The sequence below is a fragment of the Macaca mulatta genome, chromosome 16 (genome assembly GCF_049350105.2).
Source record: "Macaca mulatta isolate MMU2019108-1 chromosome 16, T2T-MMU8v2.0, whole genome shotgun sequence".
NCBI classification, from domain to species: Eukaryota; Metazoa; Chordata; class Mammalia; order Primates; family Cercopithecidae; genus Macaca; species Macaca mulatta.
In genome coordinates, this window is record NC_133421.1 from 87,915,617 (window position 1) to 87,943,233 (window position 27,617).

Genomic DNA, 27,617 nt, shown 5'->3' on the forward strand with positions numbered 1-27,617 from the left:
AGGAAACAGCCACATTGAATAGGGGTGTACAAAAAGGCCTGGCCCACAGTGGACACAACTGGTTGCCACCTTCTCAGAGGACTTGGTGGGGAGGAGTGCTAAGCTGTAACCAGCTGTGACCAGCTCCAGGAGGGAGTGGCCTCCACACAGGAGAAGGGGCTTGGCCGGGGCAGAAGGGGGCGGAGACTTCCTCCTGGACCGAATTCAAGGGAGGAGGAGAATCCCGGGCGGGAGCTGTGGGAAGCTGTGCTGGTCCTAGGGGAAGGGAAGGGACAGGGGTCCCCGGAGAAGAAGAAGGAGATCCACCCCAGCCCCGCGAAGCCATTACCTTTTTCCTGAGAACATCGGCCCGAGAATCACCTAGGAGAGAAGATGAGGTCATTTGGGGGCCCGCCCTGCGCGGATGCCGGGGCACAGGCTATCACCACGACCCCCTCATCCCCAGTCACGCGCAGGGCTGACCCCCGCACCTGGATCTGCCCCCGGGTCTTGCTGGGGGAGCCGGGCAGCACGGTGGGCAGGTTAATGCAACTCATGGCGCCTCCGGGAAGTTCACGGATCCAAGGGTTCTCCACCGCGGTCCCGCAGTAAGTCCCTGGTTCCCGCGCCACCCGCTTTAAACCACGGCGTGCTGGCCAATCACGAGTCGGTCCCGCTGCCCTGGGGCCAATCAGCGCCCGGCCGCCGACCTGGCGGGAGATTTGACCACAGCCCGCCCCCTCGTGGGAGGGATCCGGGAAGTGCGCCCAGGGACTGGGAGGGCCCAGTAATCAGGGGGATGGACGTGGCTGATCGGGATGTGGCCTGGCCTGAGCCCCGCCTCTCTCCGCCCACTAAATTTAAAGGCCAAGCGAGGCGGGGCTCTGGCAGTATAAAGAAGCGACACGCACGTCGGCTCCAGACACCGCGATGGCTATCTCAGATGTGGGTCTCCCAGGCGAGGTTCCTTGGAAGAAGATGTCTGCAGAGGTAGACGGATTGCAGGGAGGGACTGAGGGGCTAGGGCAGAGTTAGCTCATTGATCAGATTGGAGTTCTAAGAAGGAAGCTTAGAAGCCGTGCAGACCACTCCTGTGGGCATGCTGGGCGCCTGGTGTGTGCCAGGCCCCCAGTGCTTGAGCACCGTGGTGATTTTACCTTCTCCTTTGTTAGCCTGACTCTCAGAATAGAGAAAACTGAAGTCCTGGCTATGCTAATATCCGTAGGCCCTGCCGGGCGTGGTAGCTCAAACCTGTAATCCCAGCACTTTGAGGTCAGGAATTCAAGACCAGCCTGGCCAACATGGTGAAATCCTGTCTACACTAAAAATACAAAAATTAGCCGGGCGTGGTAATGTATGTCTGTAATCCCAGCTACTGGGGAGGCTGAGACAGGAGAATCGCTTGAACCCAGGAGGTGGAGGTTGCAGTGAGCTGAGATCATGCCATTGCACTCCAGCCTGGAAGTCTGGGTGATAAACCAAGACTTCATCTCAAAAAAAAAAAAAAAAAAAAAAATCCATAGACCCGCAGGAGGTTAGGGGTCAAAGTTCTGGACCTTGAACTGAGGTTACACAATGTTTTTGGGTCTCTGTTTATATGGCACAGGCTGAAGGATTCAAAACAGCTGGTATTTACATTGGGGTTGTTGTGAAGGTTAGAAACATACAGGCTGGGTGCAGTGGCTCAAAAAAACAAAACCATTATATAATCATGATCATAAATAATAGCAACAAAGATGGTGGTAGTGATCACAGAGTGTGCCATGTGTGGCTGTAAGGATCCTACAGGTAATAACCTTTCCAGGTACCGATTGGACAGATCCAAGGATCTCTTACAGGGGCCCCTTCACTGGGAGGAAGAAGAAACCTACATTGAGTGACTCGCTTTATTTCACTTATTTCACTCACATGCCTTATCTCTTTTAACCTTGTGATTTGGATAGATGCCTTCTATTTTCTTTCTTTTTTTTTTTTTTTTTAGACACAGTCTCGTTTTGTCACCCAGGCTGGAGTGCAGTGGCATGATCTTGGCTCACTGCAACCTCTACCTCTCGGGTTCAAGTGTTTCTCCTGCCTCAGCCTCCCGAGTAGCTGGGATTACAGGCACACTGTAGCTGGGACTACATGCCTGGCTACTTTTTGTTTTTTGTTTTTTTTTTTTTGAGACAGAGTCTCGCTCTGTCACCCAGGCTGGAGTGCAGTGGCACAATCTCGGCTCACTACAACTTCCACCCCCCAGGTTCGAGCGATTCTCCTGCCTCAGCCTCCCGAGTAGCTGGGACTACAGGCACCCACAACTACACCCGGCTATTTTTTTTGTAATTTTAGTAGAGATGGGGGTTTAACTGTGTTAGCCAGGATGGTCTCGATCTCCTGACCTTGTGACCCACCCGCGTCGGCTTCCCAAAGTGCTGGGAGCCACCGCACCCAGCTAATTTTTTCTTTTTTTTTTTTGGAGACGGAGTCTCGCTCTGTTGCTCAGGCTGGAGTGCAGTGGCGCAATCTCGGCTCACTGCAAACTCTGCCTCCCAGGTTCATGCCATTCTCCCACCTCAGCCTCCTGAGTAGCTGGGATTACAGGCACCCGCTACCACGCCTGGCTAATTTTTTTGTAATTTTAGCAGAGACAGGATTTCAGCATGTTAGCCAGGATGGTCTCGATCTCCTGACCTTGTGATCTTCCCGCCTCGGCCTCCCAAAGTGCTGGGATTACAGGCGTGAGCCACCGTGTCCGGCCTGGATAGATGCCTTCTACCAGTAAGGGAACTGAATCCCAGAGACTAAGTAACTTGTTCAGGATGAAACAGTAAGTAAATGAAGGAGGTCAGATGGCATTTGACCTCAGGCTTTTCCATGAGGCCGCCCTGACTTCCCATTTCTCATGATGGCTTTGAGCCCTTTCTTCAAAATCTGGTTCCTTGTTACTTTTTTTTTTTTTTTTTGAGATGGAGTCTCGCTGTTGTTACCCGGGCTAGAGTGCAATGGTGGGATCTCAGCTCACTCACTGCAACTTCCGCCTCCCAGTTTCCATCGATTCTCCTGCCTCAGCCTCCCGAGTAGCTGAGATTACAAGCGTCCGCCACCGCGCTCAGCTAATTTTTGTATTTTCAGTAGAGACGGCGTTTTGCCACGTTGGCTAGGCTGGTCTGAAACTCCTGACTTCAGGTGATCCACCCACCTCGGCCTCCCAAAGTGCTGGGATTACAGGTGTGAACCATTGGGCCACCTGGCCTCCCGTGGTCATAACTGCTGTGGGAGTGGTGCCCATGATGGCATTAACTGGATTCGTTTGGGGGACCTCATATCCCCTTAAGGCTGCCAGCTGGCTAAAGGCCCAGCGGTCGCTGGTATACCTCTAGACCATGGATCCAAGTGTATCCTGGAGACCCTGGAATACTGGGGAGGGGGCTTCTAAGGCAGAGAGGAGCAGCCGGGCATGGGCGAGGGGGAGGGGCATGCTCTGTTGAGAAGGAAAGTCTTACAGAGCCTCATGTTTGTGTCCTGCAGGAGCTGGAGAATCAGTACCGTCCCAGCCAATGGGTTGTCCGACTGGGAGCAGAGGAAGCCTTGAGGACCTACTCACAGATAGGAATTGAAGGTACTGGTGTGACCTCTCCGTGACTGCATTGGGTGGCCTTTAGCATGTGGCAGTGGTTCAGAATGCTGGGGGTTGGAGTGCTGCACCACACCACCTGAGTCTCGAGGGGCATTTCCCAAACACCAGGCACTTTATAAACCTCTCTGCTTAGGGGCAGGTACCCAGGACCCCTTGCTGCAGGGACTGCTGGAGGCAGGAGAGGTCCAGGGGAGGTCCATGGCTCAGTCCACCATGCCTGGCCTTTCCTGCTCAGCCAACCATGCCTAGGCCCGTAAGGCTGTGGGCTGTGGTTGCCATAGGGAGGTGAAGTGAACAGAGGAACGTTCCTCCTCTGCAGCTGGATGTGGAATGCAGTCACTATTCATAGAAAGCAATACTTTGGGAGGCCAAGGCAGGTATATCACTTGAGTCCAGGAGTTCGAGACCAGCCTGGCCAACATGGCAAAACCCCATCTCTACAAAAAAATACAAGAATTAGCTGGACACCTGTAATTCCAGCTACTCGGGAACCTGAGGCATGAGAATTGCTTGAACCTGGGAGGCAGAGGTTGCAGTGAGCTGAGATTGCATCACTGCATGCCAGCCTGGGTAACAAGAGTGAGACCCTGTCTCAAAAAAATAAAAAAAGCAATGGTGACTGAGTCTTGCTCTGTTTGCCCAGGCTGGAGTGCAGTGGCGTGATCTCAGCTCACTGCAACCTCTGCTTCCTGGGTTCAAGTGATTCTCCTTCCTCAACCTCCTGGGTAGCTGGGACTACAGGCACACCCCACCACACCCAGCTAATTTTTGTGTTTTTAGTAGAGATGGGGTTTCACCATGTTGGCCAGGATGGTCTTCATCTCTTGACCTCGTGATCTGGCCACCTCGCCCTCCCAAAGTGCTGGGATTACAGGCGTGAGCCACCATGCCCGGACTTTTTTTTTACTTGAGACAGTTTTCCTCTTGCTGCCCAGGCTGGAGTCCTAAGGTGCAATCTCTGCTCACCGCAACCTCCACCTCCTGGGTTCAAGCAATTCTCCTGCCTCAGCCTCCCAAGTAGCTGGGATTACAGGCCTGTGCCACCAAGCCTGGCTAATTTTGTATTTTTAGTAGAGACGGGGTTTCACCATGTTGGTCAGGCTGGTCTCAAACTCCTGACCTCAGGTCATCTGCCTGCCTTGGCCTCCCAAAGAGCTGGGATTACATGTGTGAGCCACCGTGCCTGGCCTTTCACCTTTTCTTTCTTTAAAGAAATCTGGACTTAGGAACCTGTAAACTAGTGAAGTCTTAAGGTCCATTTCTGTCTCTACCCCGTATCTGCAAAGTGCTGTACCACGATTTGAACACCTGGTAATGCATCTGTGCTGGGATGGGGAGCAGGCCCCAAGGAGGAAGCATGGGTGAGGAAGCAGCCAGCCATGCCTGGCAAATTGGCTCTGTTGCAGCAGGCCCAACACAGCCTTTCAGAGGCAGCTGCCTGGGCTCCTGGGCTTGGCGGTTTTCTAAACAGAGAGAACCCAGGAGGAAGAACACACTTGTTAGAAGTGTATTCCAGCATGTTCCACCATCCTTCTGTCTCAATAGATTGGGGTGGTACTGTTTCCTAGGCTCTTCACGGTTCCTTGCTATGCCCAGCTCTGTTCCAAATTCATCTCTATTTCCTCGATAAATATATGAGTGTGGTAAAACATGCAAGTGCTGTAAGCAAACCTTTTTGCCAGTCTTAATTGTCTTGAGTGACAAAGAGCTGACCCTAATGAGAAAGGAAGTCAGACATAAAAAGCACACACTATTAAACCTTCAAGTCATATGATTGAAAGGAAAATAAAAGGAAAAGATTTAAAAGAGAGAGCCGGGCGCGGTGGCTCACGCCTGTAATCCCAGCACTTTGGGAGGCCGAGGCAGGTGGATCACGAGGTCAGGAGATCGAGACCACGGTGCAACCCTGTCTCTACTAAAAATACAAAAAAATTAGCCAGGCGTGGCAGCGGGCGCCTGTGGTCCCAGCTACTCGGGAGGCTGAAGCAGGAGAATGGCGTGAACCTGGGAGGCGGAGCTCGCAGTGAGCCGAGATCGCGCCACCGCACTCCAGCCTGGGCGACAGAGCAAGACTCCGTTTCTCAAAAAAAAAAAAAAAAGAGAGAGAGAGAGAGAGACCAGGAACTGTCACACACGCCTATAATCCCAATATTGTGGGAGGTCAAGGCACGAGGATCCTTTGAGGCCAGGAGTTTGAGACCAGCCTGGGCAACATAGCAAGAACCTGCCTCTACAAAAAATTTAAAGGCGGCCGGGCGCGGTGGCTCAAGCCTGTAATCCCAGCACTTTGGGAGGCCGAGACGGGCGGATCACGAGGTCAGGAGATCGAGACCATCCTGGCTAACACGGTGAAACCCCGTCTCTACTAAAAAATACAAAAAACTAGCCGGGCGTGGTGGCGGGTGCCTGTAGTCCCAGCTACTTGGGAGGCTGAGGCAGGAGAATGGCGTGAACCTGGGAGGCGGAGCTTGCAGTGAGCTGAGATCCGGCCATTGCACTCCAGCTTGGGCGGCAGAGCGAGACTCCGTCTCAAAAAAAAAAAAAAAAAAAAAAAAAATTTAAAGGCTGGGCATGGCTGCTTGCACCTGTAATCCCAGCACTTTGGGGGGCCGAGGTGGGCGGATCACCAGGTCAGGAGATCGAGACCATCCTGGCTCACACGATGAAACCCCGTCTCTACTAAAAATACAAAAAATTAGTCAAGTGTGGTGCGGGCGCTTATAGTCCCAGCTACTTGGGAGGCTGAGGCAGGAGAATGTCTTGAACCCGGGAGGAACTTGCAGTGAGCTGAGATGGTGCCACTACACTCCAGCCTAGGCGACAGAGCGAGACTCCATCTCAAAAAAAAAAAAAAATTTTTTTTAATTAGCAGGGTGCAGTAGTGTGCACCTGTACTTCCACCTACTTGAGAGGCAGAGGTGGGAGGATGACTGCTGCCTAGGAGTTCAAGGCTGCATATTTCTTTATGTACTGGGTTTTTTGTTTGTTTTTTCTTTGAGACAAGGCCTTGCTCTCTCACCCAGGCTGGAGTGCAGTGGCGTGATTTTGGCTCATTGCAACCTCTGCCTCCTGGGTTCAAGCCATTCTTGTGTCTCACATTCTTGTGTCTCAAGCCTCCTGAGTAGCTGGAATTACAGGCGCGTGCCACCATGCCAGCTAATTTTGTATTTTTAGTAGAGACGGGTTTCGCCATGTTGGCCAGGCTGGTCTGGGACTCCTGGCCTCAAGTGATCTGCCCGCCTCCCAAAGTGCTGGGATTATAGATGTGAGCCACCGTGTCTGGCCACACTTTTCCTTCTTTGCACCAGGGGGAATTATGTTTTTTTCTCATTTTTGATTTGTATTCGTCCTTACAATGCCAGCCTATTAACTTGCCATGAGGATTGTTCGCTTGTAATGGGTAGACAGCCTCATCCCCGTCAAGGCCTGGCCTCTCTTGTCTGGACTCAGGGAGAAAAAAGTCTGACCACTGTGTGAGTGTGGCCAGGGTGCAGTAGGCTGGCAGAGAAGGGGTTTAAAAACCATTTCCTTTACCACTAACTTTTAAATTAGTTTTACTGTGACCTTTATTAAAAATACTTTTTTTATTTTTAAGATAGAGTTTCGCTCTTGTTGCCCAGGCTGGAGTGCAGTGGTGCAAACTCGGCTCACCGTAACCTCCGCCTCCCGGGTTCAAGCGATTCTTCTGCCTCAGCCTCCTGAGTAGCTGGGATTACAGGCACATGCCACCATGCCCAGCTAATTTTTTATTTTTAGTAGAGACGGGGTTTCTCCATGTTGGTCAGGCTGGTCTCGAACTCCTGACATCAGGTGATCCACGTGCCTCGGCCTCCCAAAATGCTGGGATTACAGGTGTGAGCCACCGCACCCGGCCCAAAAAAACAAATTTTACAGTCAGCAAAATGCTGTATATATTTTTTATCCAGATACAAAAGTTAAATTCTGTATGATTTCATTTAAATGAGGTCCCTAGAGAAGTCAAATTAATAAAGACAAGAAATGGAATGGTGGTTGCTAGGGGCAAGGGGAGGGAGGAATGGGGAGTGAGTGTTTAAAGGGGACAGTTTCTTTTTTTTCTTTCGAGACAGAGTCTCACTCTGTTGCCCAAGCTGGAGGGCAGTGGTGCCGTCTCATCTCACTGCAACCTTCGCCTCCCGGGTTCAAGCAATTATTGTGCCTCAGCTTCCTGAATCGCTGGGATTACAGATGTGCACCACCATTCCCGGCTAATTTTTGTATTTTTAGTAGAGACAGGGTTTCACTGTGTTGGCCAGGCTGGTCTCGAACTCCTGGCCTCAGGTGATCTGCCCACCTCGACCTCCCAAAGTGCTGGGACTACAGGCATGAGCTGCCATGTGCGGCCCTGCAGTCCTGGTTTTGTTTTTGTTTTTGGGGGTTTTTTTTTGGCGGAGTTTCACTCTTGTTTCCCAGGCTGGAGTGCAATGGAGCGATCTCAGCTCACTGCAACCTTCGCCTCCTTGGTTCAAGCAATTCTTCTGCCTCAGTCTCCCAAGTAGCTGGGATTACGGGCATGTGCCACCACGTCCGGCTAATTTTGTATTTTTTTTTTTTTCTTTGAGACAGAGTCTCGCTCTCTTGCCCAGGCTGGAGTGCAGTGGCCGGATCGCAGCTCACTGCAAGCTCCGCCTCCCGGGTTTGCGCCATTCTCCTGCCTCAGCCTCCCAAGTAGCTGGGACTACAGGCGCCCGCCACCTCGCCCGGCTAGTTTTTTTGTATTTTTTAGTAGAGACGGGGTTTCACCATGTTAGCCAGGATGCTCTCGATCTCCGCCCGTCTCGGCCTCCCACAGTGCTGGGATTACAGGCTTGAGCCACCGCCCCTGGCCTAATTTTGTAATTTTAGTAGAGATTGGGTTTCTCCATGTTGATCAGGCTGGTCTTGAACTCCCGACCTCAGGTGATCCGACCTCAGGTGATCCACCCGCCTCAGCCTCCCAAAGTGCTGGGATTACAGGCAAGAGCCACCGCGCCCGGCCTTGCAGTCCTGTTTTTAATACCATGCACAACATTAGAAATTATTTCTAACCCAGGCTGGGCTCCGTGGCTCATGCCTGTAATCCCAGCACTTTGGGAAGCCATGGTGGGCAGATCACTTGAGGTCAGGAGTTCGAGACCAGCCTGATCAACATGACAAAACCCCTTCTGTACTGAAAATACAAAAATTAGCCATGAGTAGTGGCACATGCCTGCAATCCCAGCCACTGGGGAGGCTGAAGTAGGAGAATAGCTTGAACCCAGGTGTGGGAGGTTGCAGTGAGTCAAGACTGCGCCATTGCACTCCAGCCTAGGCAACAAAGAATGAAACTCCATCTGAAAAAAAAAAAAAAGACACAGAAATTATTTCTAACCCGAAACAATTGAAAACAGGTACTCAAACAAGCACTTTTACATGCCTATTCATAGCACCATTTCCATATAGCCTGAGTTGTAAATAATAGCAACGAAGCTTTTGCTTTAATAAGAAAGGAAGTTTGCCATAAGGTTTGTTCTGGGGTGTCACGCTGAAGCCCTCCTGTGTTCTTGCCCTGGGGTTCAGGGCCTGGAGGGCCCTCTGTGGGGGGCATGAGTCACTCATTCTCTGGCTCTGCACCCCAGCTGCCCTCTCCTAGAGAGAGGCAATTTCTCTTTCTTGAGGTTAGTTAATATCTGAGGGAGGCTTATGCATGATAATGAACACCTACAGCCGCTTGGTTTTAATTGCCATTCCACTTAGAACATACATTTCATGATGTTTTTCTTAACTGTAACACAACATTAATCTAGTCCATTTATAGGCTTAAGAACTCCTGTGTTAATTAAATCACGACCTTCTGATGAAGCCACGCCGACGAGCCTGTGGGGCGCATTGTCTTCACACTGTGCTGGGGCAGGGTTGTTGGCAAACCCACATGGATGGCAGCTGGCAATGGCCTCATGGTGACAAATGCATCTGCCTTTTGACCCAGAATTCTACCCCTGAGAGGGCGTCCTACAGATGCTTGCAAGTGCTGTGGTAATGGGTGTACAAGGCTATTCACAGCAGGGGCGTTTGTGGTAGCATGGCCTGGGAGACAGCCCAGATGCCTTTCAGCAAAGGATTGGTGGCAGGTCTGCAGCCCTGCTGGCACCTTGAGCTTGGACTTCCAGTTTGCAGAACTGTGAGAAAATAAAATTTCCATTAGGTCTCCCCAGTCTGTGGTATTTTGTTATGGCCGCCCAGGCTGACTCAGACAGGAGCCCAGGATGGATGAGAGCTTGTTATAACCAGCTCACGCTTGTGGCTGTAGGGAATCCGGGTAGAAGCTGGAAGAACCTAGAGGGGTGGCTGCTGCCTTCCGAGGAACAGGTCAAAGGGGATCCAAGCAGAGTGGTCTCAGTGCAGGTGGGGAGGAGACTCTAGACCCAGGACACACAGTGGAGGGGGTGTCCAAGGATTTCCTGATGATCAGATGTGGTTTGAGAAAGAGAGGGGGCCAAGTCTGGTGGCACATGCCTGTAATCCCAGACTTTGGGAAACGAAAGCAGGAGGACAGCTTGAGCCCAGGAGTTCGAAACCAGCTGGGCAACATAGCAAGACCTGGTCTCTACAAAAAAAAATAAAAATTAACTGGGTGTGGTGGTGCTTGCCTGTCGTCCCATCCACTTGGGAGGCTAAGGTGGGAGGATCACTTGAGCCCTGGAGTTCGAGAACAGCCTGGGCAACATGGCGAAACCCTGTCTCTACAAAAAATACAAAAATTAGCCAGGCGTGGTGGCACACGCCTGTATTTTTAGCTACTCTGGTGGCTGAGGTGGGAAGCTTATCTGAACCTAGGAGGTTAAGGCTGCAGTGAGCCGAGATTGCACCACTACACTCCAGCCTGTGTGACAGAGTGAAACTGTGTCTCAAAAATAAAAAGTGAATTCAGGAGTTCGAAACCAGACTGGCCAACACTGTGAAACCCCGTCTCTCCTAGAAATACAAAAATTAGCTCAGACCAGGTGAACTGGCTCACACCTATAATCCCAGCACTTTGGGAGGCCAAGGCAGGGATATCATTCAAGGTCAGGAACTCGAGACCAACCTGGCCAACATGGTGAAACCCCGTCTCTACTAAAAATACAAAAATAAATAAATAAATAAGCTGTGCATGGTGACAGGTGCCTGTAATCCCAGCTACTTGGGATGCTGTGGCAGGAGAATCACTTGAACCCAGGAAGCAGAGGTTGCAGTGAGCAGAGATTGCGCCATTGCACTCTAGCCTGTGACAAGAGCAAAGCTCTGCCTCAAAAAACTAATAATAATAATAAGACGGGTGTGGTGGCCCACACCTGTAATCCCAGCTGCTTGGAAGACGGAGACAGGAGAATCACTTGAACCCCAGAGGCGGAGGTTGCAGTGAGCCAAGATTGCGCCAGTGGACTCCAGCTTGGCGACAGAGTGAGACTGTCTCAAAAAAACAAAAACAAAAACCACACAAGGCTTTTCAGTGAAATGCTCGCTCCTCTTCCTTTGCATCCTCCCAGTTCCCCTGGCCCCCATCAAGGGGGCCATTGTTATTCATATGGATATAGATTCCCCCCTCTTTCATCCAAATGGCCCCGTAGTACACACAGTTCCACCCTGCCAGTTTCACTTAGTATTTCTTGGAGATGTTTCCTTGTCTGTACATAGATAGCTTCTTGTCAGTACATAGGGAGCCATTCAGGGTTGGTAAAGTGGTTGGTAATATGGGTGCTGGCAAAACAGGTTTTGCAGCCTCACTGGTGTTCTGCAAAGGCAGCTTCCTGCCTGGATTGGCACATGGGCAACTTCCTTTTGATTTCCCTCAGCTTTAATCTATCCAGCCCAGGTGGAGACAGCCCAGTTTACAGTTCTGCATTCTGGCATAGATGCAGTTCGTACAAGCTCTCGGCCCCATGCTTTTTCTTCCTCTGCTGTGTTTACCCTTCTAGAGTTGCAGAATGAATCACCCACCTGAGGGAAACACAGGGGTTTTTTGTGTTTTTTTTTTTTTTTGAGACAGTCTTGCTCTGTTGCCCAGGCTGGAGTGCAATGGTGCAATCTCGGCTCACTGCAACCTCCACTTCCTGGTTCAAGCGATTCTCCTGCCTCAGCCTCCTGAGTAGCTGAGAGTACAGGGGCCCGGCTAATTTTTGTATTTTTAGTAGAGATGGGGTGTCACCATATTGGCCAGGGTGGTCTCGAATGCCTGACCTGTGATCCACCCACCTTGACCTCCCAAAGTGCTGGGATTACAGGTGTGACCCACCATGCCCGGCCAGGTTTTTCTTTTTCTAGGCCCACTGTGGCCACCAAAGTTGGGGCCAGGGGGCCTTCAGGGACAGGGGCCCCAAGTTGCAGGTTAACACATAGAGCCCTTTCTGAGATGCAGGTTTTACAGGGAACTGGATTCCACCTCTTTTGGGGAGATCAACCCAGCACTCCAAGGATCCGCTGATGGTGCCTGAGCACAGCTGTGAGAAGGGGGTGTCTGGATCCTTGGGATGGCAGGATGGGAGAGGTGGGGCATGGGTCTGCAGGCTGGCCCCCAGAGTCCCCCTGACTAGCTAGAATTCTGAAAATTGTGTTATGTAAAACACTTAGCATCTGCAGTGCCAAATAAAGGTGACCCCCACCATGACATTAAAAAATAAATAAATAAAAATAAATTTTAAAAAGACATGTCCAAATCCTAACCCTGGGAACCTGTCAAGATATTTCCTTATTTGGTGTTTTTTGTTTTGTTTTGTTTTGCTTAAGACAGAGTTTTGCTCTGTTGCCCAGGCTGGAGTGCAGTGGTGTGATCTCAGCTCACTGCAACTGCTGCCTCCGGGTTCAAGCAATTCTCCTGCCTCAGCCTCCCAAGTAGCTGGGACTACAGGCACGCACCACCATGCCCAGATAATTTTTGTATTTTCAGTAGAGACAGGGTTTTACCATGTTGGCCAGGATGGTCTCAACTCCTGACCTCAAGTGATCTGCCCGCCTCAGCCTCCCAAAGTGCTGGGATTACAGGTGCCTGGCTGGTATTTCCTTATTTGGAAAGACCATCTTTGTAGGTGTTATTAGCTAAAGTCGAGTCATTCTGGGTTAGGGTGGGCTCTAAATCCCACGACTGGTGTCCTGCTAAGAGACAGAAGAGGGAGGGACACACAGAGAGGGGACCACGTGAAGACCGTGGCAGAGACTGGAAGAGGCAGAGGTGACTGGAGTGACGTAGCCACAGGCCTTGGAACACCTGGAGCCACCAGGAGCTGCCGGAGGCAAAAGAGGCATTGGTGGAGTGTGGCAGCGTCCACACTTTAATTTCAGACTTCTGGCCTCTAGAACTGTGGGAGAACGTTCTACTGCTCTGAGACACTCAATTTGTAGTACTTTGTTACAGCTGCCCTGGTAAACAAATGCAACATCTATTTTCAGCAAAGCAGGGAGTTCTTGGAAAGATGACTAGACCGGGTTCCTTCTCCCAAGGGCGCTGTGTTCTGGCTGTGAATACTAGGAGTGCGTCGCTGCGGTGGGAGGGGAGGCAGGGTTTACTGACTGGTCATTCCCACTGGTCTGGATGCCCTTTTTCTTCCTTCCTTCCTTTTTTCAGAATCTCGCTCTGTCACCCAGGCTGGAGTGCAGTGGCACAGTCTCAGCTCACTGCAGCCTCTGCCTCCCAGGTTCAAGTAATCCTCCCACTTCAGCCTCCCGAGTAGCCGAAATTACAGGTTCCCGCCACCACATCCAGCTAATTTTTTTTTTAAGTTTTAGAAAATACAGTCTAAGGCACGAGAATTGCTGGAACCCAGGAGGCAGAAGTTGCAGTGAGCTAAGATGGCACCACTGCACTCCAGCCTGGGTGACAGAGCAAGACTCCATTGCAAAAAACAAAAACAAAACAACGATGAATGCTAGGATAAAAAATAAAGCAAGAGGCCAGGCGCAGTGGCTCACACCTGTAATCCCAGCACTTTGGGAGGCCGAGGTGGGTAGATCACCTGAGGTTGAGCTGGAGACCAGCCTCGCCAATACAATGACACCCTGTCTCTACTAAAAATAGGAAAATTAGCCAGATGTGGTGGCATGTGCCCGTAATCCCAGCTACTCAGGAGGCTGAGGCAGGAGGATTGCTTGAGGCTGGGAGTTAGAGGCTGTAGTATGCTGTGATCGCACCTGTGAATAGCCACTGCACTCCAGCCTGGGCAACATAGTGAGCCCCTGCCCTTTAAAACAAAAAAGTATAGCGCATGTGATAAGTATGTAGTAAAGTCATGCTGAAAAGCATCCTGGCAGAACCACAGTACATTTGTTGACAGACGTCTGGACTGGCAGTCCTCACTCTCTTTTTTTTTTTTGAGACAAGAGTCTCGCTCTGTCGCCCAGGCTGGAGTGCAGTGGCACGATCTCAGCTCACTGCAAACTCTGCCTACCGGGCTCACGCCATTCTCCTGCCTCAGCCTCCCAAGCAGCTGGGACTACAGGCGCCCGCCACCACGCCCAGCTAATTTTTTGTATTTTTAGTAGAGACGGGGTTTCACCGTGTTAGTCAGGATGGTCTCAATCTCCTGACCTTGTGATCCGCCCACCTCGGCCTCCCAAAGTGCTGGGATTACAGGCGTGAGCCACCACGCCCCACCTGGCAGTCCCTTTTTTTTTTTTTGTGAGACGGAGTCTCACTCTGTCGCCCAGGCTGGAGTGCAGTGGCCGAATCTCGGCTCACTGCAAGCTCCGCCTCCCGGGTTCAGCCATTCTCCTGCCTCAGCCTCCCGAGTAGCTGGGACTACAGGCGCCCGCCACCTCGCCCAGCTAGTTTTTTGTATTTTTTTAGTAGAGACGGTTTCACCGTGTTAGCCAGGATGGTCTCGATCTCCTGACCTTGTGATCCGCCCGTCTCGGCTTCCCAAAGTGCTGGGATTACAGGCTTGAGCCACCGCGCCCGGCCTGGCAGTCCTCTTTCAATGGGAGGTGCTCAGAGCTGAAGCTCAACATGTCAACTTAAGGCAGCTTTCAGCCGGAAGGCTTCTACCCGAGCTGAAATAGAAATTGCCGCCACCTGGCTGGGCGCAGTGGCTCACGACTGTAATCCCAGCACTTTGGGAGGCCAAGGTGGGCAGATCACCAGGTCAGGAGTTCAAGACCAGCCTGGCCAACATGGTGAAACCCTGTCTCTATTTGAAACAAAAACAAAAACAAAAAAGTTAGCTGGGCATAGTGGCGTGTGCCTGTAGTCCCAGCTACTTGGGAGGCTGAGGCAGGAGAATCGCTTGAACTGGGGAGGGGGAGGTTGCAGTGAGCCGAGATCACGTCACTGCACTCCAGCTTGGGCAACAGAGTGATATTTCATCCCCCCCAAAAAAAAAGAAGAAAAGAAATTGCCACCACCTGAGCTTGTGCTAACAGCAACTTGTCCATTTCTGAGACAGCCACCAGGAGGGCCCGGGCCACCAGGAAGAGCCTGCTGCATGTCCCCTATGGAGACGGCGAAGGGGAGAAAGTGGACATTTACTTCCCTGACAAGGCAGCTGAAGGTTGTCAGCGAAGGGGCTAGGGGTCCTGGGACTTGGGGGTCCAGTGGCAGAGCTCAGCAGGGCGGGCCCCACTCATGCACCTTGTGCTTGGTTTTTTGTTTTGCAGCTTTGCCTTTCTTCCTGTTCTTTCACGGAGGATACTGGCAGAGTGGAAGGTGAGTCAGGGGATGTGGATGGTGGACTGCAGGAGAGATTCCACTTTCCCTGGGGGACTCTTCCTCCAGGGCTGCCCCAACCAAAAGGCCACAGCTGGGTGATTCCCACAGGCCCGTGTCTCACAGCACTGGAGAGCGGAAGTCTCAAGTCAAATGTGGGCCAGGTTCCTAGGGAGGATCCTTCCTGCCTCCTCCAGCTTCCTGTGGCCTCAGGCAGTCCTTGGCTTGTGTCCACAGAGCTCCAGCCTCTGCCTCCATTCACATGTGATCCTTGTGTTCCTGGGTCTCCTATCTTCCTCTTCTTTTTTTTGAGACAGAGTCTCACTCTACCCCAGACTGGAACGCAGTGGTGCGACCTCAGCTCGCTGCAATTTCTGCCTCCCAGGCTCAAGCAATTCTTCTGCTTCAGCTTCCCAAGTAGCTGGGATTACAGGTGCGCACCACCAGGCCCAGCTAATTTTTGTATTTTTAGTAGAGACAGGGTTTCACCATGTTGGCCAGGCTGGTCTTGAACTCCTGACCTCAAGTGATCCTCCCGCCTTGACCTCTCAAAGTTCTGGGATTACAGGCGTGAGCCACCACACCAGCCTCCTGGTTTTTTTTTTTGGTTTTTTTTTTTTGAGATGGAGTCTTGCTCTGTCCCGCAGGCTGGAGTGCAGTGGCACCATCTCGGCTCACTGCAAGCTCCGCCTCCCGGGTTCACCCCATTTTCCTGCCTCAGCCTCCAGAGTAGCTGGGACTGCAGGCACCCGCCACCACGCCCGGCTAATTTTTTTGTGTTTTTAGTAGAGATGGGTTTTCACCGTATTAGTCACAGTGGTTTCAATCTGACGTTGTGATCCGCCCGCCTCGGCCTCCCAAAGTGCTGGGATTACAGGTGTGAGTCACCGTGCCTGGCCTCCTTTTTTTTTTTTTTATAAGGTCATAGTCACAGGTTCTGGGGTTAGGATTTGGACATATCTTTTGGGGGGACACAGTTCAACCCACTGCAACCAGTGAGAAGCATGTTCAGCCTCCTCTTGAATCAAAGGAAAAGCCAGAGTGACCAACCACTGTCCCCGTTTGCTTGGGACTGAGGAGGGGTTTCCTAGGACATGGGGTTTTCAGTACTTTAGAAAAAAAATAATGAAAGTCCAAGGTAAAATGGGACAGTTGGTCACTGTAAGCTTTTTGTGGGTATTTGGGAATTTGGGATCTTGACAGACACTGCGTTCCCTACGGTCTTCCTACAGCGTTGCCTTCAAGCATCTTCATGTTAATAGCTTACATTTAATGGCCAGGCACGGGGGCTCACGCCTGTAATCCCAACACTTTGGAAGGGCAAGGCGGACGGATCACTTGAGGTCAAGAGTTTGAGACCAGCCTGGCCAACATGGTGAAACCCTGTGTCTACTAAAAATACAAAAATTAGCTGGACGTGGTGGCGTGTGCCTGTAATCCCAGCTACTCAGGAGGCTAACGCAGGAGAATCGCTTGAACCCAGGAGGGGGGGTTGCAGTGAGCCAAGACCATGCCACTGCACTCCAGCCTGGGTGACACGACGAGATTCTGTCTCAAAAAAAAAAAGCTTACATTTATTCCACACAAAACTCTCTACACTGCTGGTCTTTAATTCTCAAAAACAGTTCCCTAACAGAGGGAATATAATTGCCTCTATTTTATACAGATGAGGAAACCAGGCTTAGAAGTTACATAAATTGCCAGGCACGGTGGCTCACACCTATAATCCCACACATTGGGAGGCCGAGGCGGGAGGATTGAGTTAGAAACCAGCCTGGTCAACATAGCAAGACCCCCATCTCTACAAAAGAAAAAATAGGCCGGGCGCGGTGGCTCAAGCCTGTAATCCCAGCACTTTGGGAGGCCAAGACGGGCAGATCACGAGGTCAGGAGATCGAGACCATCCTGGCTAACACGGTGAAACCCCGTCTCTACTAAAAAATACAAAAAACTAGCCGGGCGAGGTGGCGGGCGCCTGTAGTCCCAGCTACTCGGGAGGCTGAGGCAGGAGAATGGCGTAAACCCGGGAGGCGGAGCTTGCAGTGAGCTGAGATCCGGCCACTGCACTCCAGCCCGGGCGACAGAGCGAGACTCCGTCTCAAAAAAAAAAATAAAAAAATTAAATAAATAAATAAATAAATAAATTTGCTGTGCATAGTGGTGCACACCTGTACTCCTGCTTGGGAGACTGAGGCAGGAGGATTGCTTGAGCCCAGGAGGTCGAGGCTGCAGTGAACCGTGATGACGCCATTGCACTCCAGCCTGGGCGACAGAGCGAGGCCCTATCGCTTAGAAAAATAAAGTTACGGCCGGGCGCGGTGGCTCACGCCTGTAATCCCAGCACTTTGGGAGGCCGAGGTGGGCGGATCACAAGGTCAGGAGATCGAGACCATCCTGGCTAACCTGGTGAAACCCCATCTCTACTAAAAATACAAAAACAAAATTAGCCTGGCGTGGTGGCGGGCGCCTGTAGTCCCAGCTACTCCGGAGGCTGAGGCAGGAGAATGACGTGAACCCGGGAGGCAGAGCTTGCAGTGAGCCGAGATTGCGCCACTGCACTCTAGCCTGGGCGACACAGCGAGACTCCGTCTCAAAAAAAAAAAAAAAGAAAAAGTTACATGAAGCTCCCCCATGGTCCCATAGCTAGTATGTGATGTGGCAGGGAGAGATCCTGTCCGCTTCCCTCTCTCAAACGGGGCCAGAAAGGGGTGGTGCTGTGCATGGACAGAACATCTGGAAAGTGGTGTGTCCAGGACACAGGAAGCAGCGTAGTGGCCAGGCTGCCTCCAGCTGTCACATCTGTGTCTCTCTCTGCAGTAAGGACGAGTCTGCCTTCATGGTCGACCCGCTGACGGCACAGGGAGTGGCCGTGGTAATAGTGGCTTATGACATCGCCCCCAAAGGTAATAGGGGTGGTTGCTGCAGGTCCGAGGGCCGGTGTGGGCTTTAGGAGGAAGCGAGTTCCTGACCCAGCTCATACTCTCTGTGCAGGCACCCTGGACCAGATGGTAGACCAGGTGACCCGCAGCGTTGCGTTTGTCCAGACGCGGTATCCAAGCAATGGGTGGGTGTTGCTGGTAGATTTTCTTCCTGTTGGACCTCACTGGGTGGGAGGACAGTGCAATCAGTCCCTCGGACACAGCCAAGCTTCCCCTCCGGCCTGTGGAGCAGAAAGCAAATTGGGACTCTTTGAAGTGGGCCTGATGTTGTGGGGAAACTGTGTGCAAATCCAGTTCTCTGCTCTGACCCCTCCCAGGGGAATTTACCTATGTGGACATTCAGCCGGGGCCCACCTGGCCGCCATGATGCTCCTTGCCAACTGGACCAAGCATGGGGTCACGCCCAACCTCAAAGGTTTCCATGGGGGCTGCAGCCTGGCTGGGCAACCTTCATCTCCCCATGAGCCTTGCGGTTTGGGCCAACTGATTGAAATCCTCCCAGCTGTGAGTGGCTTGACCGCAGGGCTTCCAGCCCTCTGAGCAAGGCCTTCTCTGCTTCCTCCGTGCCCCCTCCCCTGGTCCTGCCCCTCTGGCCGTGGGGGTGGGCTGGCCCTGCCTTGCTCCGCCTGGAGCCCGGTCCTGTGACGATTCTGCACCCTCACAGGGTTTTTCCTCGTGAGTGGGGTCTTTGACCTGGAGCCCATCATGTATACTTCACAGAACATCGCTCTGCAGCTGACCCTGTGAGTTACCTGCCCACCACCTCCCCTGGCTCACCTGGAGCCCGGCTTCTCTCCGTCCTGACCCATCCACTCCCCACCCCAGGGAGGACGCTCAGAGGAACAGCCCCCAGCTGAAGGTGGCCCAGGCGCAGCCGGTGGACCCCACCTGCCGTGTGCTGGTGGTCGTGGGCCAGTTCGACTCCCCCGAATTTCACCGACAGTCCTGGGAGTTTTACCAGGTACTCTCAACACAGGTTTGTGACCAGAGGTCGAGGGTCATGTGAGCTCATTATTTGCCTCATCCGTCATTTATTTAACACAGTGAACCCTGACCTGTGCCAGGCATGGCCCCATGTCCTGCCCCACCTCCTTTCCCACTGCTCAGGCCCCTCCCCCCATGTCTCCCCGCCCCAGACCCTGTGTCAAGGAGAGTGGAAAGCCTCGTTTGAACAGCTCCATGATGTGGACCACTTTGAAATCGTTGAGAATCTGACCCAGAAGGACAACGTGCTCACCCAGGTGGGGCCTCATCCCTGGCATCCCTTTCGGGGTAGACAGCACGGATCCTGCCGCAGCCTCTTAGATGCGCAAACCAGGAGTTCGAGACCAGCCTGGCCAGCATGGAGAAACTCCGTCTCTACTAAAAATACAAAAAAAATTAGCCAGATGTGATGGTGCGTGCCTGTAATCCCAGCCACTCAGGAGGCTGAGGCATGAGAATTGCTTGAACCCAGGAGGCAGAGATTGCAGTGAGCCAAGATTGCACTCCAGCCTGGGCAATGGAGCAAGACTATCTCAAAAACAAAACAAAACAAAACAAAAAAAAACCACCTGAGAACCTAGGAAAGAAAGAACCTAAGAACATCTCGTTTCTTTCTTTTTTTTTCTTTAGAGACAGGGTCTCCTAAGTTGCACTCAGGCTGGAGTACAGTGGCAGAATCTTAGTTCTCTGCCGCCTCCTGGGCTCAAGTGGTGATCCTGCCTCAGCCTCCTGAGTAGCTGGGACTACAGAGGTGTGCCACTGTGCCCTGCTAATTATTAAATGTTTCTGTAGAGATGGGGTCTCTCTCTGCTCCCCAGACTGGTCGTCTTCTTTTTTAATCTCAGCATATTATACCTCTAACCAGGCTGTCTTGAACTCCTGACTTCAAGTGTCTTCCTGCCTCAGCCTTCCAAAGTGTTGGGGTTGCAGACATGACTCACTGCATCCAGCCCTGTCTCGTTTCCTTAATCAAATTCCTGCCAAGAGCTTCTCCGATTCTGGGGCTTTTGTGCCTTCTCTTCCTGTTCCAGATTATCTTGAAAACGATCTTCCAGTAGTTCTGACGACACCTGGAGCCTGGTCCAAGTGCACCCCACCTTGGGAAGCCTCTCCAAAGAGCTTTCGGAGCTGAAGCTGCCAGCTTCAATTTTCCCCAGCACCCAGGAGAGCCTTGCTGTGTCTGCCTGCCCGGCAAGAGTCCATTCTCACTGCTGGGATACTTGTGAAAATCTCCAGGTCCTCCCTCTTCCCAGCCCGGATGGAGCTTCAGGGAGGCTCCAGGGAACGTCCACGAGTCAATGCTCAGAGATGCCGGGAGCCACCTGTAAGCCTCATCTGGCCCCTCTATCTGCTGACAGAGCATGACAAAGATGACTTACCTCTAGCGTTTTTGTATGACCCACCAGCTAAGAATGGCATCACTTTTTTTTTTTTTTGGAGATGGAGTCTCACTCTGTCACCCAGCCTGGAGTGCAGTGGTGTGATCTCGGCTCACTGCAACCTCCACCTCCCAGGTTCAAGCAATTCTCCTGCCTCAGCCTCCCGAACAGCTGGGACTACAGGCGCCTGCCACCGCGCCCAGCCAGAATGGCATTATATTTTTAGATGGTTCATAAAGAAGCACAAAAAATATTATTTCATAACATGTAGAAATTACATAAAACTTAAATTTCCATGTTGATAAATAAAGTTGTATTGGGACACGGCCCTGTTCGTTCATTTACGTATTGACTAGGGCAGCTTTCCAGCTACAGGGCAGAGCGGAGTGGTGGTGACAGTGACCTCCTGGCCCCTACTGCCTGAGGCATTTCCTATCTGGCCCTTTTCAGGAAAAGTTTGCGGACCCCTGGGTAAGGGCTTCCCCAAGCCAGCTACCCTCCGCCTTCTGCTTCAGTCTCCTGTCTGCCCTGTCCTCCGTCTCCCTGACATTTGGGTCTGTCCCTGAATGCCCCAGGGTCTCAGCGTTGGGACCAACACCTTGACCTTGATGGGACAATGCTACCCACATGTAGGACAAGCGTCTGCTGCACCCCAAGAATGGTGTGCATGTCCCAAGAAGCCAGCTACATCCATCCACCACCCACCCCACCACACCGCCTCTTTCTCTCACACTGAATAGCATTCAAGAATTTCCACTGTGGGCCGGGCACGGTGGCTCATGCCTGTAATCCCAGCACTTTCGGAGGCCAAGGTGGGCGAATCACCTGAGGTCAGGAGTTCAAGACCAGCCTGGCCAACATGGCAAAACCCTGTCTCTACTAAAAATACAAAAATTAGCCAGGTGTGGTGGTGCACACCTGTAATCCTAGATACTTGGGAGGCTGAGGCAGGAGAATCACTTGAATCCAGGAGGCGGAGGTTGCAGTGAGCTGAGACTGTGCCCCTGCACCCCAGCCTGGGTGACAGAGCCAGACTCCATCTCAAAGAAAAAAAAAAAAAAAAAAATTTCTACTGTGTGTGTGCAGCAAGCCATCATGACACACATTTACCTGTGTAACAAACCTGCACATCTTACACATATACCCTGGAACTTAAAGTAAAAGTTGGGGGGAAAAAATAGAATTTCCACTGTGACGTTATTGAGTATAGCAAAAACACAAGAAACAGCCTAGTGTTCATTAGGGCATAAACGCATTCAAGCAGCATCAAACCCTGCAGCCATTACAAAGAGATCTATGTTGACCACGTGGAATATCTCCAAGAGCCACAATAGCCTCTCTTATCCACGGGATTCACTCCAAGACCTTCTGAAACCATGGATAATACTGAACCCTGTGTACACTATGTTCTTTCCTGTATATACATACCTATGATAAAGTTTAATTTATAAACTGGCAAATGGTATGAAGTATTCCTTCTAAGAGATTAACAATAACTAATAAAATAGAATGATTATAACAATATACTGTGATCAAAGTTATGCGAAGCCGGGCGCTGTGGCTCAAGCCTTTAATACCAGCATTTTGGGAGGCTGAAGCGGGTGGATCACCTGAGGTCAGGAGTTCGAGACCAGCCTGGCCAACATGACAAAACCCCGTCTCTACTAAAGATACAAAAATTAGGCCGGGCGCGGTGGCTCACGCCTGTAATCCCAGCACTTCGGGAGGCCAAGGCAGGCGGATCACAAGGTCAGGAGATCGAGACCATCCTGGCTAACACAGTGAAACCCCATCTCTACTAAAAATACAAAAAATAAGCCGGGCATGATGGCGGGCACCTGTAGTCCCAGCTACTCCGGAGGCTGAGGCAGGAGAAGGGCATGAACCCAGGAGGCAGAGCTTGCAGTGAGCCGAGATCATGCCACTGCACTCCAGCCTGGGCTACAGAGTGAGACTCCATCGCAAAAAAAAAAAAAAAAAAAAAAAAAAGATACAAAAATGAGCTGGGCATGGTGGCGGGAGCCTGTAATCCCAGCTACTTGGGAGGTTGAGGCAAGAGAATCACTTGAATCTGGGAGGTGGAGGTTGCAGTGAGCTAAGATGGCACCATTGCACTCCAGCCTGGGCAACAGAGCGAGACTCCATCTCAAAACAAAACAAACAAACAAAGTTATGGGGTCGCTGTCTTTCTCTCAAAATATTCTTTTTTTGGCGGGACATGATGGCTCATGCCTATAATCCTGGCACTTTGAGAGGCTGAGGTGGGTGGATCACCTGAGGTCAGGAGTTCAAAACCAGCCTGGCCAACATGGTGAAACCCCGTCTCTACTAAAAATACAAAAAATTAGCTGGGCATGGTGGTGCAGGCCTGTAATCCCAGCTACTTGGGAGGCTGAAACAGGAGAATCACTCGAAGTTGGGAGCCGGGGGTTGCAGTGAGCTGAGATCATGCCACTGGATTCTAGCCTGGGCAACAGAGTGAGACTCCGTCTTAAAAAAAAAAAAAGAAAAGAAAAGAAAAAGAAACAAAAAGTCCTCTTTTTTTTTTTTTTTTTTTTGAGACTGGGTCTCACTCTTTCTCCCTGGCTGGAGTACAGTGGCCCAATCATTGCTCACTGCAGCTTTGACCTCCCAGGATCAAGTGATCCTCCCATCTCAGCCTCCAGAGTAGCTGGGACTATAGGTGCATGCCCGACTAATTTTTTTTTTTTGAGATGGAGTTTCACTCTTGTTGCTCTAGCTGGAATGCAATGGCTGGATCTCAGCTCACTGCAACGTCTGCCTCTTAGATTCAAGCGATTCTCATGCCTCACCCTCCCGAGTAGTTGGGATTACAGATGCTCACCACCATGCCCAGCTAATTTTTTGTAATTTTAGTGGAGACAGGGTTTCACCATGTTGGCCAGGCTAGTCTCAAACTCCTGATCTCAGGTGATCCACCTGCCTCAGCCTCCCAAAGTGCTGGGATTACAGGCGTGAGCCACTGGGCATGGCCTTGCCTGGCTAATTTTTTAAAAATTTTATAGAGATGGGGTCTCACTGTGTTGCCCAGGCTGATCTTGAACTCCTAGGTTCAAGGGATCCTCCCTCCTTGGTCTCCCAAAGTGCTGAGATTACAGGCATGAGCCACTGCCCCGAGCTGGGAAATACTTTTTTTTTTTTTTTTTTTTTTTGAGACAGAGTCTCACCCCGCCACCACACCAGCTAAATTTTTGTATTTTCTTTTTTAGTACAGACGGAGTTTCACTGTGTTAGCCAGGATGGTCTCGATCTCCTGACCTCATGATCCACCTGCCTCGGCCTCCCAAAGTGCTGGGATTACAGGGGTGAGCCACTGCGCCCGGCTGGGAAATAATTTTTTAAGCCAGGGCAAGGTGAATCTGAAATGCCATTTGAGGAAAGATCTGTTCACCTGATGCCCTGTTTCAGCCTGGGTGGACAGGACAGCATCTGCCAGCTCCGGGAAGCACTGCAGATGGGAAGAGGCTTGGCCACTCTCCAAAGGTGGCAGGAGTTGGAGTGGGTGAACTGAAGGTAAGGAGAATCTAGGAGTTGGGGAACCTGGAGACAGGTTACCTGGCAGGGCTTAGGGCTGACACCCCCACAGATACAGTTCTGTTCACTGGGGCTGAAACATAAGAGGAACCCAACTGTTGTGGGAGGAAAAGACCCTTCTGCCCTTTCCTTTTTTCTTTTTCATTTTTTTCAAGGCAGAGTCTCTCTCTGTTGCCCAGGCTGGAGTGCAGGGGCACAATCTCAGCTCACTGCCACCTCCGCCTCCCGGGTTCAAGAGATTCTCCTACCTCAGCCTCCCGAGTAGCTGGGACTACAGGCGCGCACCACATGCCCAGCTAATTTTTGTATTTTTAGTAGAGACAGGGTTTCACCATATTGGCCAGGCTGGTCTCGAACTCCTGACCTTGTGATCCACCTGTCTCAGCCTCCCAAAGTCCTGGGATTACAGGCATGAGCCACTGTGCCCGGCCTGACCCCTCTGCCCTTTCAAAACAATGTTCGTTCTCTCACAGTCTTCTTTTATCATATTAAGTCCACGCCGCAGGACTATTTTGTCCAGTGAATGCTATGCAAATATTTCATGCACCTGCTGGTCACAGGAATGATATGTACTTGGTACGCACTGATCGTACCTTGGTGTGGGAGAAGAGGGGGGAAGGAAGCAAAGAACAGCCCCCTCCTTTCCTGGTGCACCTTCAGATGTGCCGATGGGGCTCAGACTCACTGCAGATGGCCCCCTTCCCAGAGACAGGGGAGGATTCTCCACCCACTCCCCAGCCTCCAGGACCATCCTGAATCGCGCCTTCAGGCACTCAAGTTATTATGCGTCTAGACACATGGATATATTCAAGCTGGGCACAGCACAGCAGCCCCACCCCAGGTGGCTTAAGTCAGAGCTGGAGTCCAAAGAGACCACATCCCAAGGGACTGTGTGGGGGTTGGGGCACACAGGCCACTGCTTCCCCCCGTCTTAGGCACTCCTGAAGTCAGCCTCACTCTGCCTCTGGGGGATTTCTTTTTTTTTTTTTTTTTTGAGACGGAGTCTCGCTCTGTCGCCCAGGCTGTAGTGCAGTGGCACGGTCTCGGCTCACTGCAAGCTCTGCCTCCTGGGTTCACGCCATTCTCCTGCCTCAGCCTCCCGAGTAGCTGGGGCTACAGGCGCCCGCCACCACGCCTGGCTACTTTTTTGTATTTTTAGTAGAGACGGGGTTCACCATGTTAACCAGGATGGTCTCGATCTCCTGACCTCGTGATCCGCCCGTCTCGGCCTCCCAAAGTGCTGGAATTACAGGCTTGAGCCACCATGCCTGGCCTTCTCGGGGATTTCAAATGCGCTGAGACTCCAGCACTTTTGCAGAAGCTCCTTCTGGTCCTGACTTGCACCCGGATGCTGTGGGGCTGCAGCTGCTGCTTGGGTTCAGGAGGATGTTGGGGGCCCGGTGCCCATGAGCTTTTGAAGCTCCTGGAACTCGGTTTTGAGGGTGTTCAGGTCCAGGTGGACACCTGGGCTGTCCTTGTCCATGCATTTGATGACACTGTGTGCAGAAGTGGAAAGGAGTTGTTCCCTTCCTCCCTCCTGAGGGCAGGCAACTGCTGTAGGTGCCAGTGGAGGTGATGTGTTCTTGGTCTGTGCCCAGTGGCCACCCCAGCAGAAGCTATGGTGGTTCCAGGGACCAGTTAGCGAGCCAATCAGTGGGACCTAGGGACGGCCTACCAAAGTTAACTGGATTTGATAACTGTAGCAAAGTTGTTTCCTGATTTTGGTGATTGTGCTGTGGTTGTGTGAGAGAATGAAGTATTCCGGGGTAGTGTGGTAATGCCTTCAACTTACAAACGGTTCAGGTAAACCACCCATATATGTACACATATATGCATATGATATATACACATACAGGGATGTGTGTGCGTTCATATATATGGGGGGAGAGAGAGAGAGGGAGAGAAAGGAGGTCAGGGAGAGGGAGAGAGAAAGAGGAGACACAGAAGGAGACAGCGAGAGAGTGGGGAGTAGAGAGAGGGAAAGGATAAGAGAGAGGGAGAGGAGGAAAGAGAGGCAGGAGGAAGCAGAATGTTAAAGGGAATAGGCAAAACATAAACAGAAAATCTGGGTGAAGGGTATATGAGTATTCTTTGCACTATTCTTGCAATTATCTTTTATTTAAATTGACATCAGGCCGAGTGCAGTGGCTCACGTCTGTAATCCCAGCACTTTGGGAGGCTGAGGCAGGCAAATCACCTGAGGTCAGGAGTTTGAGACCAGCCTGGCAAACATGACGAAACCCCGTCTCTACTAAAAATACAAAAATTAGCCTGGTGTAGTGGTGCGCGCCTGTAATCCCAGCTACTTGGGAGGCTGAAGCAGGAGAATCACTTGAACCAGGGGGGCAGGAGGAGGTTGCAGGAGGAAGTTGCAGTGAACTGAGATCATGCCACTGCATTCCAGCCTGGGCGATAGAGCAAGACTCAGTTTCAAATAAATAAATATCAAAATAAAAAGTTACTGTGTTAAAGAGTAGGGGCAGGGTGGGAGGATGGGGGTGGGGAAAGGTTGCTAAAATATATCAATAAATAAATAAACCCCAAAATGAAAAAGAGAGTGGGGGCACCAGGCCTACGTGGGACTGGAGGTCTGATGGGACCAGGCCTCTTCTCTCTGGCCAGAGAACCCAAGAAGTGAGCAGATGTGAGCAGTGCGGAGCTGGGCATTAGAGGTCCAGCACACCCTGTTCCAAAGCAGAGGACACAATCATTTTTTTTTTTAATAGGCTGCAGGACTTACTGTTGGTGGGACGCCCTGCTTTGCAAAGGGAAAGGAGGAGTTTGCCCTGAGCACGGGCCCCCACCCTCCACTGGGCTTTCCCCAGCTCTCTTGTCTTCTTATCATGGTGGTGGCCCAGTCCCTGGCCCCTGACTCCAGAAGGTGGCCCTCCTGGAAACCCAGGTCATGCAGTCAGCAATGTACTCACCGGGACAGCGATGTCTGCTGCACTCTGTCTCTCCCCTGTGCATATGTCCTTCATGCCCGTCTGGAGTGGTTGGTTTTTGCAGAGGTGGTGCCCTGTAAAGCCCTCCTGTCTGACTTTTTTTTTTTTTTTTTTTTGAGACGGAGTCTCCCTCTGTCGCCCAGGCTGGAGTGCAGTGGCGCGATCTCGGCTCACTGCAACCTCTGCCTCCCGGGTTCAAGCGATTCTCCTGCCTCGGCCTCCTGAGTATTTGGGATAACAGGCATGCACCACCACGCCCGGCTAATGTTTGTATTTTTAGTAGAGACAAGGTTTCACCATGATGGCCAGGCTGGTCTTGAACTCCTGGCCTCAAGTGATGCTTCTGCCTAGGCCTCCCAAAGTGTTGGGATTACAGGCGTGAGCCACTGCACCCGGCCTGCACGCGCTCTTTGAAAGCAGTCGAGGGGGCGCTAGGTACGGGCAGGGACGAGCTGGCGCGGGGTTGCTGGGTGCACAGACAGCACGGGCAGAGCCGCGCGGCGGGAGGACTACAACTCCCGGCACGCCCCGCGCCTCCCCGCCTCTACTCCCAGAAGGCCGCGGGGGGTG

The 27,617-nt window shown here is 51.8% G+C and overlaps 1 protein-coding gene and 1 long non-coding RNA gene across 5 annotated transcripts; one reads left to right on the forward strand and one right to left on the reverse strand.

Annotated features, from left to right (window-relative positions):
- Positions 1-206: 206 nt before the first annotated feature.
- On the forward strand, positions 207-20,871 carry AFMID (arylformamidase). Of its 4 annotated transcripts, none has more exons than XM_001105238.5 (12): positions 207-587; positions 846-969; positions 3,487-3,577; positions 14,986-15,090; positions 15,197-15,245; positions 18,063-18,148; positions 18,237-18,309; positions 18,502-18,599; positions 18,849-18,927; positions 19,010-19,145; positions 19,321-19,425; positions 20,200-20,871. In XM_001105238.5, the coding sequence occupies exons 1-12, from the start codon at positions 373-375 to the stop codon at positions 20,224-20,226; spliced, it is 1,188 nt and encodes a 395-aa protein (XP_001105238.5). In that variant the 5' UTR covers positions 207-372; the 3' UTR covers positions 20,227-20,871. The 4 variants fall into 4 exon arrangements, with proteins under 4 accessions (XP_001105238.5, XP_077829182.1, XP_028692692.2 ...); XM_077973056.1 differs by having other exon boundaries at positions 19,321-19,580; positions 20,200-20,336; XM_028836859.2 differs by lacking the exon at positions 20,200-20,871 and having other exon boundaries at positions 19,321-19,734.
- On the reverse strand, positions 18,267-27,189 carry LOC114673196 (uncharacterized). Its single transcript, XR_003723896.2, has 3 exons — positions 27,030-27,189; positions 19,422-19,546; positions 18,267-18,405 (listed from the first exon to the last, which is right to left on the reverse strand). It is a non-coding gene; the product is annotated as an uncharacterized LOC114673196 (long non-coding RNA).
- Between the last annotated feature and the right edge of the window lie 428 nt (positions 27,190-27,617).

Excerpts from the sequence above, each read along its gene's own strand:
- AFMID (XM_077973056.1), top strand. The coding sequence starts at position 373 with ATGAGGTCATTTGGGGGCCCGCCCTGCGCGGATGCCGGGGCACAGGCT. Across the intron at positions 588-845 it reads TTCTCCACCGCGGTCCCGCA|GCCAAGCGAGGCGGGGCTCT; the intron begins GTAAGTCCCTGG and ends CTAAATTTAAAG. Across the intron at positions 18,600-18,848 it reads GGTCACGCCCAACCTCAAAG|GGTTTTTCCTCGTGAGTGGG; the intron begins GTTTCCATGGGG and ends GCACCCTCACAG.